The following is a 17,960-nucleotide window of genomic DNA, read 5'->3' as shown; positions in this document are numbered from 1 at the left end:
TATGAATAAAGATTTAGGAGGTATACTGAGAAGTTAGCACATCATTTCAATATTATAACTGTTGACAGAAAATATATTTATAAACACATTACATACTCTTGACTAAATGACATATTACTAACTGACTGAAATAAACTGATAAATAGAAGAAATTCTTAAATCCCATTTACAAATAAATAAAATTCCACAACTAGATTATGGGATTTGATTGTTAAATAATCACCATTAGTAGATAATAAATATTAGCTAAAATAATGTATATGGAATAATTTTTACAATTGTATATTTACAGCAAAAATAATCACACTGATCAATATATATTACCTGTGATTATTTTCATTCTTCACAGTATAAAATGGCATTTTTAATGCAATGATTTTCATGAGAAACAAGATAACACTTATGCTAGAATCATACTGCAGAGAATTTAATTAGAATTTTAACAAAAATTCAATAATAAAAAGGAACTAGTTTGGAAATTTACTTTATTTACAATGAAAGAGAGTATTCATTACAAAATAATAATAGGGTACCAATACCTGGTAGCCTTTTAGAATTTATTATAAGTTTTGATTGTAAAAGGTTCATGTGGTCTTTGTTTTTCTTGAGATATGCAAGTATCAGTCCAAGTAGCAAGATTGAACAGTTTAGACTTTTTAATTAGATTTTCCATTATGATAATTATTTAACAATTGAAATACGCACGTGGGTTTAGATTTTTGTTTTTTTTAAATATTCAGTGTACTAAATAAAATTTGAACATCTGCCAATCAGTTGCAAAATCAAAATCAGCTCATTGCAATACTGTATGTTACTTGGACTGTCTAGGTACAAGCAACTCTACAAAGATTACCTGTACTGTATAATATGTCCCTTAAAGAGCTCTGCTCTTACTTCCTCTATTACTTCCCTTTACTACCTAAATGAGACAATTACTTAAAAAAAAGATATTCATGTTTACATCTAAGCGTTTATATAACACTATAATTAAGAGGATTTATAACATTATAATCAACAATGAACAGCATAGATGAAGTCCTACGCAAGAACTATCGCATGAAAATAAACAAGAACAAAACAAAAGTAATGAAATGTAGTAGAAATAACAAAGATGGACCACTGAATGTGAAAATAGGAGGAGAAAAGATTATGGAGGTAGAAGAATTTTGTTATCTGGGAAGTAGAATTACTACAGATGGACGAAGCAGGAGCGATATAAAATGCCGAATAGCACAAGCTAAACGAGCCTTCAGTAAGAAATATAATTTGTTTACATCAAAAATTAATTTAAATGTCAGGAAAAGATTTTTGAAAGTGTATGTTTGGAGTGTCGCTTTATATGGAAGTTAAACTTGGACAATCGGAGTATCTGAGAAGAAAAGATTAGAAGCTTTTGAAATGCGGTGCTATAGGAGAATGTTAAAAATCAGACGGGAGGATAAAGTGACAAACGAAGAGGTATTGCGGCTAATAGATGAAGAAAGAAGCATTTGGAAAAATATAGTTAAAAGAAGAGACAGACTTATAAGCCACATACTAAGGCATCCTGTAATAGTCGCTTTAATATTGGAAGGACAGGTAGAAGGGAAAAATTGTGTAGGCAGGCCACGTTTGGAATATGTAAAACAAATTGTTAGGGATGTAGGATGTAGAGGGTATACTGAAATGAAACGACTAGCACTAGATAGGGAATCTTGGAGAGCTTGCATCAAACCAGTCAAATGACTGAAGACAAAAAAAGAAAATTATTAAGAGGGGCAACTCTCAATAATAATAGACAACCATGTTTAAACAGTCTTCTTAATTTTTTTTATCAAATCTTAGTGAAAGTGGATAGCAAAACATTTACAATATTTAAAAATTATATGTTAAAAAAAATATATGTATATACTTACATGAGCAAATCCAATATAGAAAAGTTGATCACTTGTAAATTCTTCTAGCCCTGGTAACTTACGTTCAGTTTCAGGTTTTTCTTGTTTAAGTTTTTGAAAACCATAAAATGCATCTTTAAGGCCACCATTATCAGCTAAATTTTCACCTAATGTTAAGTTACCATCAACCTGAAATAATTCATTCAAAATAAAAAATAAAATGGAGTAATTATAGTTATAAGTATATTAATTTATAGTTAATTTTACTATTTGTTATGTTAATTATACTTCTAATTGTTAATGTTACGGAGATTAATGGTTTTTAATGTAAATTACAATTTTTAAATCTAACAGAAAGAAAAACTAGCAAAAATTATTAGAAAAGCATGCTAAATCATGTACTAGTATAATCACTAATTAAAATACTAAAATCATTAAGAAAAATAATGATTTAGTTATTGGTAATGAGTTGTAAATGCAATGTATGATGATATATAGTTACTGTTAAGTATTTCATTTTTATCTATGAATTCATTGATTTTGATCAAGGAAAATAATTATTTAATATAATATTCAGTAGATAATAGTTTTGTATTTTAACAGAATCAAACTAAACAGATTTTTAAATTGCTGTCATACTACTTCATATTTGTAAATTATTAAATTCACCAAATATGCTTAGAACTTATGAATAGAAATGTGGAATTAAAGTTTTTAGAGTATGAAAAATGCCCAAGCCTGACCAGAATTAAAACATGGGACCATCTGAATTGTCGACTCTCTCTTGTGAAAGTTGGCAAACAAATCTGTTAGTCTAAGTACAATTGCGTTTATGATAATAATCATGGTCAGTTGACTTACACTACTTGGTTAGTGTATTGTTTACTTGTTATTGTTTTAAGTCTTTTGAAGTTCCTTTAAAAGACCTTTTGTAAGGTTTTTTAGGTCTTACAAAAACTCTTACAAGAAATGCCTTTTATCACTGATTCTCACATTGCAAGTATCAGTAAATATTCTTTGACTGGCTAAGATACGTGTCTTTTTCTCAAAGAAATGAAACATTTCAGTCAAATGTAATAGACTAGGTAGACACAACCATTTGCTTAACACACTAGCTCCAATTCTATTGGGTAAATTTGTATTCTTGCTACAGTAAATAAACTTTGCCTTCTAATTCTTTACTTCTAAAAAGGAATATATGTGTAATGTTTACTGATGCAAACTGCAGAAGTGAAAAGTGAAATACTACTTAATCATTGTAACTTTGAAAAAAAACATTGGAGCATTCATGAAGTAGAGCTAAAATTCTAACCATAAAATTATCTAGACCTAGGTAATATTAAAATCATAAAGAAAGATTTTAATATTTCAAACGGAACAAAAAAGGAAATGATTTATAACTGACTACTCCATAGTAACATAAAATACCCTGACAAACCCCAATCTGTGGCTCTCTGTGGGTTGACTGCCTGGCACAATTATCCTCCTTTATTCTTCTTTGTCTAAATGATGCGGCAGATAGGTCAACTGCCCTACTTCCAGCCATGGTATCACGCTGGCAGATTATGGAAGACTGCAGGACAGCTGTTGTTACTGGACTCTAGTTATAATTACCCTATGAGCCAGTGCAAGTATTCACAGACTTGTTTCAAATCTGGGGATTCATAAATAGTATTGCCTTTGGCTGAGGTGCCCTTTCGTTAAAGTTAGGCTTCCTGTTTCTAATTTATTATCATGTATTTGTATATATATATTATAGATTGTAGCCGAATGGCTTAAACAGCATGTGGCACTTAATAACGTTATGGTAGCCCTGAGAAGGGCTATTGTTGTCAAATGGCTTTGACAGCTCGTAATTCATAACCTTGTGGTGGTCGTCGATGTATTGATAATTCACTCTTGTGACTGCGCTTTTATTGGAATTTTGAGAGTGGTGGGGCCACAGCGTCACTATGGTGCGAGAACTGCATGGTCATCTGCGTGGTGAGAGTGATGATTATACCAGCACATATGTATACTGTGAGTCAGCTCACATCTGAGTTGCTACCGTGTTCGTCTACCGATATTAAATTAGGCATATATGTGGTAACAATATATATGCATGTATGTATGTATACATATATATACATACACATATATATATGTATACATATATATACATATATATATGTATACATATATATACATATATATGTATATATATATATGTATATATATACATATATATATATGTATACATATATATATATATATATATGTTTTGATCATTGTAGGTCAGTCCCTGACTGACCTACAGAATAAAACTGGAAAAATTACAAAGCTAAAAGATAAAAGCATTAGATTTAAACAAAAGACAGACAAACGACAAAATACAACGAAGAGGGTGTTTACGGATGAAGAAAAGAAAGCAAGATCTGAACGGATGAAGAAATACTGGGCAGCTCGAAAGAGTAAAATAACACGCTTTTCTCAGAAAAGATCCAACTAAAATTGACTTAAGTGGTCCCATGTTGGCCGTAAAAGCATAATAATAATAATAATATGTTTTGATAAATGCATATATGCATATATGTTTTGATAAATGCAAGGCAAGACGGCATATAAATCATAAATGAAAAAAATAGTAAATAAACTGGTTAAAGCATATCAATCAAAGTAATTGCTTTAGTTATTATTAGTTATATCATTAAAACTGTCAACAACTTACCGACTGCTCTGCTTCTTCAACATAGAAGTCATCATATAGACTTATAAAACAACCCACTCTTTCATTGTAATTATATATAGTTTCGTTCGTCCACCAATCCTTTACATTTCCACATTTATCATATTTTCTGCCTAAAAATCATTTAAATTGAAATTTATTAGTTCACAGTAAAATATAATTAAATCATGATAATCTAAGTTTTGTGGTAGACTGATAAAGGCTTGGTTGTTTTCATATTACTCTTGATGCAACTCTCCAGGATCATGAACACAAGAGGCTCTCATATCTTATTTTCTTTCTTTATTATGACACCTCTGGAGAGTTAACAGCAAGTAAAATAACGTGTAGATAATAAAGAACAATTAACAAAATGAATATTTTGAGTCTGCTGAAATAATATAGATTTCCAATAAAGAAGAAAGGGGGAAAAATTTGAACACAGAAATGTTTATTAAATTAAAATTACTCTTACTGTTTTCTCTCCCACTTCAAATAAAAGAAAATAAATTTAAACATTTCTTTCTAAGATATAGAGTTTTTAAAATTATTACTTGTACAATGGAAACTTTAAAAAACCAGGTATATGTCAGGATTTTTTTTTTAAACCAGGTCAGGTTCTTTCATCCGGAGGTCCCAGGTTCAAATCCTGGTCAGACATGGCATTCTCACACACGCTACAAATAATCAAATGATTCATCTCATCCTCTGAGGTTAATCAAAATAAAAAAGAAGATATATGTCAGGATCTTCACTACAGATAGCAAGGCTGCAAATTAGCTATAAAACCAAAGAGCATGACATAGGTTATAAATCAATTACTTTACTGACTGGAATTCTGAAAATACTGGCTTAATCATATGTTAAAATTACTGACTTAAGTATATCAGTATAACAAACCTAATTGCATAATAAATATATTTTTTTTAAATTATATATATATTACTTTTTTTTAATTGGCCATCTTCTTCCAACTGAGCCACTGTAAAACTTGTGACAAAATAAAAACAATCTAAGTACTGTAAATGTACAATGTATAATTTTATTGAACTGCTACAAAAATAACATGATTAAAATAAAAAATACATACTACCATTGCATGAAAGTATATGGAAATGGATATATATATAAATACAAACATCTCACACAATTACAAAAAGCTTTGGTCTTAATAATATATATGGTAATGAGTTTGTGCATAACACTATTTAGAATATGAACATCACATATTTCAAGTAGAAAAAACTTTGGTCTCCAATACATATGTGAAATAACATAATGTCATATGATAGATATGTGTGCAATACTACATGCAGTATGAACATTTCATACTTATACTACAAACAGGATTTTAATAGCTTTGGTCTTAAAAACATACAAAATGTAAAGTCAATAGGTTTAAAAGAAGTTCAACAATTTTACTTCTGTTTGGATTTCTTATTAAAAAAGGTTGTAAATCAATACAGATCTCCTTTTTCCCAAATTTTTCTCAACTTTATTTGCATGATATTTCTTTTTGTCAGCTTGTTCTTTCATTCAACATTGTCAAACATTACTAGGGGAAAATTAGCTTCATCAAGATCCTTGTTGTTAATGGATTGTTTAAATCTTTCATTTGGTTTCTTCATTACCTGTTAGAAATATGTCTCTTTTCTTCTTCATTCCTCAGTTTGGGCAGATACTCTCTCTTCAATTCTACCTCCTTTTCAGTTAAGAGTTCTCTCTCCAATTATTTTTCAGCCACTTGTTGATTTTTCTCGTCTTCTCTTTCTTTTTGTTCTTGCACTTTATCCTTTGCTCTTCTTCACAATATAATGAATGGGCAAATGCATTGTGAGCAAGACCTAAGAATTCCTTGAATAAGATATGCCTTATCATCATACAGTTACTGCAAAGCCCCTTTCACATCCAAATGAGCATCAAGAGGCCTCTCCAACAGCCCTACTTGAAGTTATTATGAGCAGGAGCTTGAAAATCTCCTCACCATATTTGCTGAATCATGTAACAGTGAGAGGACTGCTTTTACTGTACAATCTTAGAAAGATTCAGCTACTTGAACTCTCCAGAAAATTTTGTCTTTTTAAAAAAAATGGTTCTAGTAGACATCAAAAGATTCTTTACGTTTAGGTTCTTCAGCTTCCAAACTTAGTAGTTTTCATTTATATATAAGAGAGATTCCTTCAAAATCTACAGGTAAAGTTTTAGTTATTTCAATTATGTATTTCCAGCTGTCTTATTTAATTCTTTCCATTTGTTGGATTCAGACTCCAAAGATACTTCAGTAAAGGTTTTGATATCACAGAAGCCTTATTGAAAATGTGATTACAAAAGTTTATTTACACGATAGTAAGTACTGTTTTGCTTGATGATGTTTGAATCATCTCAGAGTTCTTTCATACTACTTCTAGAAGCAATGTCTAAGATGGGAAAGTTATAGGTACTACGGTTTTCTTCTTAACAATGTAATAGATCCATTCATTAACCATATTACACTTTATTTATACTAGGGCTATTGTAACTCAGTACAAGCAAATAAAATGTAGTAATTTAGCATTATGTAATTTAGCCTTCCACAACTTTGCATACAAATCATCAATATTTGTTGAACTAATAAATGTTTCTAGCATTCGTGTTACTATCATTTCTTTAAATGCTAAACAGTACTTAACTGAATCTATAGTTTTTATAAGGTGCAGCTCTAGTGATTTCATTGAATCATAAAGTAAACATTTTCAATTTCACCTAACTTTTTCACCAATCTTTTTCTTGAAAGACGGTCCAAAAGCATCAGTTATAAGATATTGTGCTTTGATCCCAGAAAATGAAAAGTCTTTTGGAACATTACAACTGAACATAAAATCAAATGTTTCATGTGATTTTTACAAGAGGACAAGATGAAGAAATCATGGTAACAACAATCTTCATGATCTGAATAAGTTCTGCTTTACTGGCAATATCTTTAACATTGTACAACTGAAAAGTTTTTAACATCAGAAGAAGTGAATTCTTCTGAAACTGCAATATCTGGGTGAAGTGATGTTAAATAAAGCTGTAAAGAAATTTCCTGTTTGCAGTCATCTTTATGCTTTCACAAACAAGCATGCTATTCTGCAACTTCATAAAACATGATATATTGAATGTTTTTACACATAAACTATAAAGAACATATAGTCACTTTCTTTATAACTTCTTCCCAAAATATATCTAGTTTTATGAGCATTTTCAGCACAGTTCACTAGAAAAGTACACTTACCCATTTTTCAATTCTGTAATTAAAATGAATTTTTTTTTGTTACAAAAATTGTTAATTACAAGCATAGTTTTTAAACAGCATTTAAAATATTACTACCACCTGGAATTTAGATAATTCAGTTATAATATAATTTTTTAAAACTTAATTATTACTGTTTGAATGCTGCCAAGCTTCTGTTATCAAACAACATATTGAGCACCTAATGGGCTCTCAATTATGCTTAACTGCGTCGACAGTACACAGAAAACTTTATGTACCATAATTTTGTTAACAGACTACCATTTCAGCAAAAAGAGGTTGTGATTATTAATACTGTTTTGGTAGTCTCCGATACTCTCACTACTTATTCTTATTGTCCTTTGATTACACATTCATACATCAATGGCACCTTTTATTAAAACAGTATAAATAATCATCATCATAACTTGTTTTTCCATAACTGTTAGTTCACAAAGTAATAATAAATGAAGTTTTTCCATGAACATTTCAAAAATTGCACAGCAAAAAAATTTTAAGGCATAGTGCAAATTAAAAAAAAAATTAATCAACACCTAAAATAATGACTTCACTGAACAATTTAGTAAAATAATGACTTTGCTGACTAGTTTGCAGCTTAATATATAGCTTAAAAAATATATATATATATATAAATAAGCACTAGAAAAATATCATTAAAAGACTGAAAATTTTCTAATTACCTGTTATATCAAATGCATGAGTTAGTTCATGTCCAATGATCACACCAAGCGCACCATAATTTAATGCACTAAAACAAAATAAAAAGCCACATCAGTTTGAACAATATTAATATTATTGTACATAATTCATGGAATTGTTATTAAGTCCACAGACAAATTTGAGCTACTATGAACAGCAGTTACATCATATTAACAAACTAGAGTTAAAAGTTACTATAATAAAACTTTATAGGACCACTAGCACTTATCTGGGCTTCAAGTTAATCATTGACATCTACAATTAATTTGGCTAGACTAATCTAAATTAATTAATTATAATTTCTATGTTGTGTAATGCTTACCTTTCTTAGCTTCTTTCTTTTATCATTTGTTGACACATTTTAGAACCACTCCATTGTCAAAACTTATTGTACGCTTGAATACAATAACTTCTGACAAACTTACTGTGACTGATTTGACAAACTAAGTTTGTCAATTATTCTGTAAGTTTTGTAAAACTTCTTATAACTTGAGTACAGTAAGTTTTGACAATGGAGTGGTTCCAATACGCATCAAGTGATAAAAGAAAGGTAAGCAATATACTCAACATAGAGACTGCAGTGATCTTAGCAGAAAAGATAATAGTAATTACTATATTAACAACAACAATTAATTATAAATTGGTCTTTATACAACTCCTGCATTGTTGAGTAAACCGGGTAATTGTAAAATAGATATTTTTTCTTAGAACATTAATTTTGGTATCAACTTCTGTTGCATACATTCACTGCATCACTTGCTACTTTATATTTTATAATTTTAGACAATTTAAGGTTATCCATCACTATTAGCATTAATTACTAATATAAACTCCCACACAAAAAAATAATGTGACGTCAATCAACAGACTGATGTCACATTAAAAGGTTAGAAAGCAAAGAAATCATTTAACTCCTACATATTAATATACCGAGGAGTTAATGAATAATTTCATAGCATTACTGGTCTCGTATCTTCAGTAGTTTTCATAATATCTGATGTAAAACAGAAAAATTTATTGTCTAAAAACACATCTTTTACGTTTGTAATACAAAAAACCTTTGTTAAATGCTAATAAATGCATACAATTTATTTAAAAAACTTGTAAAGAATTTAATTCGTCTATAAAAGTAGCTGATATACAAAAAAGTTCTATATACTGAAAAGTTTGTAATACAAAAAACCTTTGTTAAATGCTAATAAATGCATACAATTTATTTAAAAAACTTGTAAAGAATTTAATTCGTCTATAAAAGTAGCTGATATAGAGTAGCCCAATAAAAAACAAGTTCAAGTTTAAGAAATTTGATTTTATTACTAACACTTACCGTATAAAAATTTTTAAATGTTATTAACTACAGAAAATTAATACGTGCAATTAATTCAATGTTAAAAAATGTAATTGACACACACAATAAAGTTTACAGAAAATAATGGCATTATTTTTTTTTTCTATTACTTTTATATAGCTTAAAACAAGTATCACCAAATGGCATATATGAGCGTATAAACTGAAAAACATTGTATACTTACTCAAGGCCCAAATTATAGAATGGAAATTGTAATATTCCAAGTGGTATAGCTGGAAAGAATAAAAAAAACATAATTCATGGGGAAAATCAAAGACTGAAAGAAAAGGTTAAATAATTATGACAAGTTATAAAAATTAAAAATTTCATTTCATTATTTGGTTTCATTTAATTGTTTTTTTAATTAACAAAGAGAAAGTAATAACACTAAGAAAAAAATAAATAAATAAAATAAAAATGTAAAATACAAAATAAATATTTAATAATGCAATAACAAGAATTTAGTAATACCAAAGTAAATTTTTAATATCTAATTGATAATATAAAATATTTATCTTTTCAAAAAATATTTAAGTTTCCTATTAAATATTTATTTTGAAAACTGCATGTATACATCAAGTAAATATCACATGAGATTTCCTTCTCTTAACACACACAATAAATAATATTGTAAATTTAACCCAAACTCATTGTCAACAGACCTGTTAATAGGGGACACTAAACATAAACAAAGCTTTTCATAATAGGTACATTAAAAAATGTTTCTGCAACTTGGAGTCATGACATTGCAAATGATGAACATTATTAGTGCTGTAAAATTCAATACAAATTATGGATACATAAAGCAACTTAATTTTTTAGAGCCTATGTTTGTAAAAAACAATAATTTTAATTAGTCCCAAAGTCATCATTACCTTTTTTTTTTTTACTATATCCGACACATTAGTATGAAAAGAAAGTTAAGCATTAAAGGTAGGGTTCTGAATTTCATTTAATCTTCTTTATATTAGCTTAATCCTGTCATCTAAACAGGATTACCAATTATAGTAATTAATTTTACAATTGATAGATACAATCAAATGTGAAAAACGTCATAAGAAGTTTTATTTCAGGAGTACACTTGAATGATATGAATTTTGCATCAGCAAAAAGTAGTCTTAAATTCAAGCCTGGCGAAGAATGGAGAAACTTATGTGGGTGGACGCATGAAGTAAAAAAGAAATAAATAATATTTCACACCATATTTTACAACTCTATTAACAATAACCAGAAATATTTTCTCAGTTCATTAATACATCAACAGGAGAGCTGAAACTATTGCTTTTCTGAAACTATTTGCTATTTGTCATTAAAAGACAAATACATTGATATAAATTACTTTTTACAGAATAATAGTGTATAACATGCTGATTTATTTATAACAAGCAGATTCAGCAATGGTTCGCTATTGCTAGATTTGAGTATATATATATATACATATATATATATACAGATTAAATGAACACAACTGAAAGTTTGATAAAACATTAAAAAACTGAACATTACAGAATTTCACAAATTTAACCTTTCACTTATAAAAGTCGGAATGTAAATAAATCCAAATGTGAAAACAGCACTACCTATCGGATTTAATTCAAACTACTCTCTAACACAGTAGTCTGTTCAAAATATCCCTAACTTTCTTTCTACTAGTCAGATCGAAGATTTCAATAGCTTTAAACCTTCTCCAGACAACATGGATCATTTTGCAAAAACCCGCACGTAAATCGGTCCAGTAGTTTTTTAGTTTATAGTGGACACACATACAAATATTGCCTTTTATATGTATATATATATATATAGAAGAAGAAAGTCTGTTTATGTATTAGTTTCATAAATATCTCGACACCTGTACCACCTAGCGAGTACAAACTAATTCAGAAACCTTGATGGGTGTGCACACAACAACTACTAAAGTTTCATAGCAATCAGATGAATGGTATAGGAATGCATACGGGTCAAACAAACAAACATTCATTTCTATATATATATAAAAGATAAAATAATATTATTTGTAAAGAACTATTAAACTTTTATTAGGGTGTTAAATTTTTTTATACATTAGTTTGTATCAACAATAAGTTTAAATAGAATTTGTAAAACCATGTTATTCTTATTTCTACCACGCAGGTGTGTGCAAGTTGGGCTCTATATTAAATTGTTTATGATTAAATTAATTTATATTAAATTAAGTTAAAAAATGTTGAATTATCAACAAAAGAAAAATTAATAAACATGTCTTATTTATTGGCTGATCTATAAATTCATATTACAGTTTTATGATAGTTTATAGAATTTATAAACAATTAAACAATCTCTTAAACAATTCTCTTTCAAAATTGTTATTTGTAAAATCCAGTAAAATGAAGATAATCATATAAACAATTTTTTCATTCATATACACATCATAGCCTACTTAATTATTCCCACACAAGTACTCTTGTAATGTATACTCATAATTACTTAAATTCTTCATCACTCATTGACTAATATGAAGAGAAGTAAAATAAGCAACGAGTCTTACTTATTGTTATCTCTGAAGAATTCTGGTATTTTGCTTTTCTGTAAACATCAATTTTTTTCCTGTAAACACATTGAAATGTAAAATATGTATTTTATAAACATATGAATACTATGGCAAGAGGGATACTGAATTTAAAACAGCCAAATTAGACTGGTTTTCTAAAAGAAAACCAGGAATAAGATACTTCTTATTCCGGTTTTTTTCTTAATTGCATTATTTTGGATAATACAGTTCCAATAAGAAATTCTTAATGAATAGATTATATCAGTAGGTTTTATTATTGAACAATTATTAGAAAGATTGGTGGAATAGGAAAAAGAAGATATTAATGAATTTCTAATTAAAACTGGGTAGGCTAAGGGATGAAGGAAATAATTAATAATTTTTCTTAATGAGTTTCAATTTAAATTTTCAACATAAGGCAAGTGCATACTATTACTAAGATATTTCAAATCCAAATTACTAATCTATTTATATTTTATGTTTTACTTACCCATGGAATTTTCCTGTGGTAAATAAATAGCATTTACTTCTCTTGGATCAAATTCAATACTAAAATTAAGAAAAAAAATTTGAAAATAAAAATCAGTAAGTAGAGATGTTTCTTAAATTTAATTTTTTTTATTATTTAATTTTAGGGGACATCAGTTGTTAAAATTAGCCATTAATGAGTGCACTTAAAACTGCCATCAGCATGGTTGATCTCTAAACTTCAATTATCTAAAGAAACAAGGTTATTAACTGTGTTTTCAACTAAAAGCAGTTACCTTTGCTATACATACTTTCAGCTTTAAGAATCCAAACTCTTTTTCAAGCATTTTGAAACCTTGAGGTTGCAATGATATCTTAGCATCCCTTAGTATGAAAAAGATTTGTGATAAGAAAAAGGAAACTTAGAAAAGCCATTGCTTAATTTAAAAATTACTTTAAAAATTGTCAACAATTTTCTAATGTGCAATTAGTGCTCAGAAAACATGGATATTAAAAAAAAAAAGTAATGAATATCAGAATATAATGTTACAATCTACTATCGGTCATTGTGAAATTCATCATTTCACTAAAGAAAAGAAATACCATAACTTGAGTCTAGGTTCCATCAAGGAACCCAGACTCAAGTTATGGTAAGACTCCATGCACGAGTTAGGGCGTAACCCCCAGCAACTCGCAAACTCATGTTACCGGCCAAAGTCATTGCACGTGCTGTCAAGTGTTCGATGCGGGTTTGGTGGTCGTGATCACACTTTAACATCTGTAGTGACTTACCAGGCGTTCCTGGATACTCTGTTTCCAGATGCTCCGGAGGGTGAGGCAGAGGTCAGCGTTAGGGCGGGGGCTATGCCGTTCCCTGGCGTACGGGCTGTGGACCCCGTTGATATAGACCGAGTGGTTTCTCGAATGGCACTGAAAAAGGCACTGGGTATTGACCAACTTGAACCGGGTATATTATTCCATCTGCTGCCTATCATAAGAGAGCCGCTTGGCAGGCTGTTCTCGGGGTGCCTAAGATGGGGCTGCTTCCCAACTTGTTGGAAAGTGGCTTTGGTGAGTGCTCTTAAAACCAGGAAAGGATCCTAGTGTGGCCGGTAGTTATCGACCCAGCAGCCTCTTGCCGATAATTACCAAGTTGCTTGAAAGGCTGGTTGTGGAACGGCTCTGGGAAAGCACTGAGGTGAACAGTTTTCTAAATCGAGGCCAGTATGGTTTCTCGAAAGGGGTTGGCACCAAAGATTGCATCTTAAATGCACTTGCCGAGGTGGAAAGTGCCGACTGTAAATATGTTTTGGCAATTTTTATAGACATAGAGGCAGCATTTCCTTCCTTGTGTTGGAGTTCTGTTCTCTATGAGTTGGAACGCAGCAATGTTCCCATAGCCCTACAGGCCGTGGTATGTGACTACTTGTCTAATCGTACGGTTCTGTTTAAGGATGCGCACCTAGTTGTGTGCAAAAATCAGTTACCAGGCGAAGCCCTGCGGGCTTCCCCTGGTAACTGATCTGGGGAACTTCCCCGGGGAACTGGGAACTGGGAATCACAGCCCAGGCTTTCGACGATGACTGTCTCCTTTTAGTTCGTGGTAATTCACGACCACAACTAAAAGACCGGGCGCAGGTGGCCTTGTCAACCGCAGAGGGCTGGATGGACATTCAAAATTTAAATATTTCTGTGCGTAAGACGAAGTTTATGCTTCTCAAGGGTGCAGACAAATTATCGTTCAGTCGTAACCTCCATATCAAATATAAAGGCTGTGTAATCAGCCGAGTTAAGAGTTCATAATTACCTAGGTGTTTTGTTTGATAAAAACTTGCTGTTTATCAACCCTATTAGGCAAGTAGCGGCGGTCGCCGTCTCAGTTATGCACAAACTTAGAATGATTGCTCGAAAAAACTATGGGTTGTCGGGCGGTCAAATGTAGATTGTGAGCAAAGATGTCTTCGAAAACATGACCTCTTACGCGGCGCCCGTTTGGGCGCATAGGTTGGATATGAATAGAGCACTTCTTCAAAATTTAAAGAGTGTCCAGCGCAGAGCCTTAACTGTATGCACTGATGTTTTTAAAACAACCTCCTTCTAAGCTACCACCGTATTGGTAAAGGCTCTCCCAATCGATTTAGTGGTGAAAGTTTGGGCAGACATGTAGAGATTCTGAAGAGGCCGGAAGGTTGAGGTATTTGGGATGCGGTTTCGAACCGGGCCAGTACCGGATCGGAACAGTGATCACAATTCACCGGATCTAAATTTCGTTCAGTTGCCCATCTCCCGCCTGCGGAAGAGGCTGCGAGCCTCGCAATGGAAGCATGGCAGTTGGAATGGGACACCATGACTAAGGAAAGATCCATGTATAAGTTTATACAGGATTTGGGGGGATGGTATGCCTCGAACTCGGTTTTAAGGGCAATGGGTGCACAGGTGCTCACCAACCACGCTAACTTGAATCAATATCTGTTTCGGTTCCGCATGGCAGCTGATGAGCTGTGCGTCTGCAGGGAGGTCCAGTCAAATGAACACCTGATATTTGACTGCCCTGCTCTTGAGGAGGCCAGAGACCGGACCACCCTGGAATTTAGAGGTAAAGGGAAAAATTGGTCACTTAGAAGCGGCGAGTCAATGTGGTGAGAGCTGCATTGCTGGACCGAGTGGGAGTTCCTAGATGCAATTGCTTTGTTCAACCGGCATCCATAGTTTGCTTAAGGGAAAGACTCTTACCACATTGCCGTGGGAAGCTAACCCTGAGTTTGGCTGACCACCAGCCAATTATTATGGCTCCAACTGCTATAAAATGGTGAACAGGTACTTGCTGGCATTCAGCGACCTAGGCGTGGCAGCGAATCACTGCCTTGATGAAATAAATTTTATTATGGATGTCATATATATTTTTAGTAGTTGACAGGGTGTGCCTACCAATTTTAGGAAATATATGACAAGTAAGCCGATGGTGTATGGCACCGCACTTAGTCCACTCATGCTGTTAGGGAAGCTCTAGGAGCTATGTTAAGGTACTGGTCACTAAATTGTTCGAAGCTGTTTCCATTTGTGGCACAGACATTCGGTCTTATGCTTTAGGACGACTGAATGGAGTGGTGGCGGTAGAAATGCCAAGCAAACCAAAAGTGAAAAATAAACGTTATCATTTTCTAACACACAGTAATAAAATTTACTTTTTGTGTAAGTTATATATACACACACACACATACACACACACACAACTTTAGATTGAACAAATTGCCTCTGGAGTATGACAAGGTACCTCCATTATACTTTATTATCATAAACTATAAAAGTAAAAAATGAAAGAGAAGAAGAATAAAAACTTACAAGAAAGAAAAGAATATAAGTTGATCGTTATTAGCAAATGATGCTGTCATGTATGGAAGAGTGCAAGATCTGATTAATGAATGGAAATAGAAGATAAAAAGGAATTTGTTATGAGGTTCATTGAGGAATAAAACAAAGTATTAATATAGAATGAGGGGAAAAAAGATAAAATTAATATTTTATTGCATCAATAAGTTTACGGCATCCAAAATTTTACATGTCTGCAAGCAATGATTTCTGATTTGAAGACAAAATAGTCCACATTGTAAGTAGTATGGAGTGGAAAAAGAATGCAATCAAAAACTTCAAGCTATATATGTTGTTCCTATCTAGACAATTTTTTTCTAGATGATCAATTCTATTAATTTTATATATAGTAAATTAAGGTAAATAAAAAAAACTGAATTAATGTTAGTGTTTGATGAAGTAATACAAATAATTTCAGAATATTTCTACAAGTGAAAACTAACCAAAAACGACTGTAAACATAGTCCAAAAATGCTTTGATTTCAAATTAGTTAGCAAAATTTTTCCTTGATTTTTGCTCTGCTGGTAAAATGAGACTATACGGACTGCAATTTAAAAAAAATAAATTTGCATTAAACCTAAAAAAGGGTTTTATAGCAATAATATTTTGGGGTTATCAACAATTATCTCAGAAATTACTGGAAATGCAGTTCTGGGATCTGCTTAAAATATTTTAAAACCATCAAATATAAATATATAAAATACACCAGAAATATATAAACTATAAAACCACCAATTTTGCATTCTCGCAAAATCCTGAAAATTCAACGTAGTCTCATTTTATTGATGAAACAGAAATCACAACAAAATATTTTGCTAACTATAACTCAAAGATAAAGTATTACCAAACCTACATTCATATGAACATTTTTGTATATTCACTAGCGGACATGTCGAAAATACTTCCATTTCTTTTTGAGACATTTTATATACAATTGTATTATTTATAATGATTAATTTGCAACATAATTTCAAAGATTTGCATGGCAATGTGATATTATCATTTTTTATCATAGGAAAAATGCTAAGCCTGACTCAGATTCATTCCCAGGACCTTCCAAATATAAGGCTGAGATAATACCACTCTGCCACAGGTAGGCTGACTGTACTTCTACTATTTATGTGTACTGACTCTCAACATTATCCAAACAGGAATATTGTAAGATGATACCAGTACAACCATTATAATAACATAAACTTACTGTAATAATAAACGTAACTTAACAATATACTTACAATGAAAAATCATGGCTCATGTATAAATCTTTATACATGTTAGTTATAGTAACTTTAGCAAAATTAATAAAGTTTTCCATATGATGGTCTGTAGTGACATTCAACTGTAACAAAGATATCAAATCATAATTATTAATATTTTAGTTTATTCTATATTATTTATGAGAATTACCTACACATCACTAGAAACTCACAGATGTCTATGGTACAGTTTACAACTCTGATCAGTTTAGAAGTAATGACAGGTCTGCTAAGCTATGAAATTTAGGCCCCTTGGATGGGAAAATACTGGGAAATTACTGAAGACACAGGAAAGAAATTAACACCAGAACTGCTATAGTCTAGAAGCCAATCATGAGGTAAAAGTTAATATTGCACAATAAGGTAGGTCAAATTTTGTGAATGAGATCAATTACATGCTGCATTAGGATGTTTTAATGTAGTATTAAAAATTGTGTATCCTA

The 17,960-nt window shown here is 31.0% G+C and overlaps 1 protein-coding gene across 3 annotated transcripts in view; it reads right to left on the bottom strand.

The window, feature by feature from the left end:
• Positions 1-17,960, bottom strand: part of LOC142331813 (neprilysin-11-like) — a 222,469-nt gene that overhangs the window by 5,429 nt on the left and 199,080 nt on the right. For all 3 annotated transcript variants that reach the window (XM_075377944.1, XM_075377943.1, XM_075377946.1), the window contains 6 exons: positions 17,497-17,600; positions 12,914-12,972; positions 10,081-10,129; positions 8,530-8,597; positions 4,582-4,712; positions 1,896-2,063 (listed from right to left, as the gene is read on the bottom strand). In XM_075377944.1, the coding sequence (XP_075234059.1) occupies positions 1,896-2,063; positions 4,582-4,712; positions 8,530-8,597; positions 10,081-10,129; positions 12,914-12,972; positions 17,497-17,600 (579 nt within the window). The remainder of the gene's footprint in view (positions 1-1,895; positions 2,064-4,581; positions 4,713-8,529; positions 8,598-10,080; positions 10,130-12,913; positions 12,973-17,496; positions 17,601-17,960) is intronic.

This window comes from Lycorma delicatula, chromosome 10 (genome assembly GCF_047948215.1).
Source record: "Lycorma delicatula isolate Av1 chromosome 10, ASM4794821v1, whole genome shotgun sequence".
NCBI classification, from domain to species: Eukaryota; Metazoa; Arthropoda; class Insecta; order Hemiptera; family Fulgoridae; genus Lycorma; species Lycorma delicatula.
The sequence above is the reverse complement of the archived record's forward strand: the minus strand, read 5'-3'. Positions and strand labels throughout refer to the sequence as shown.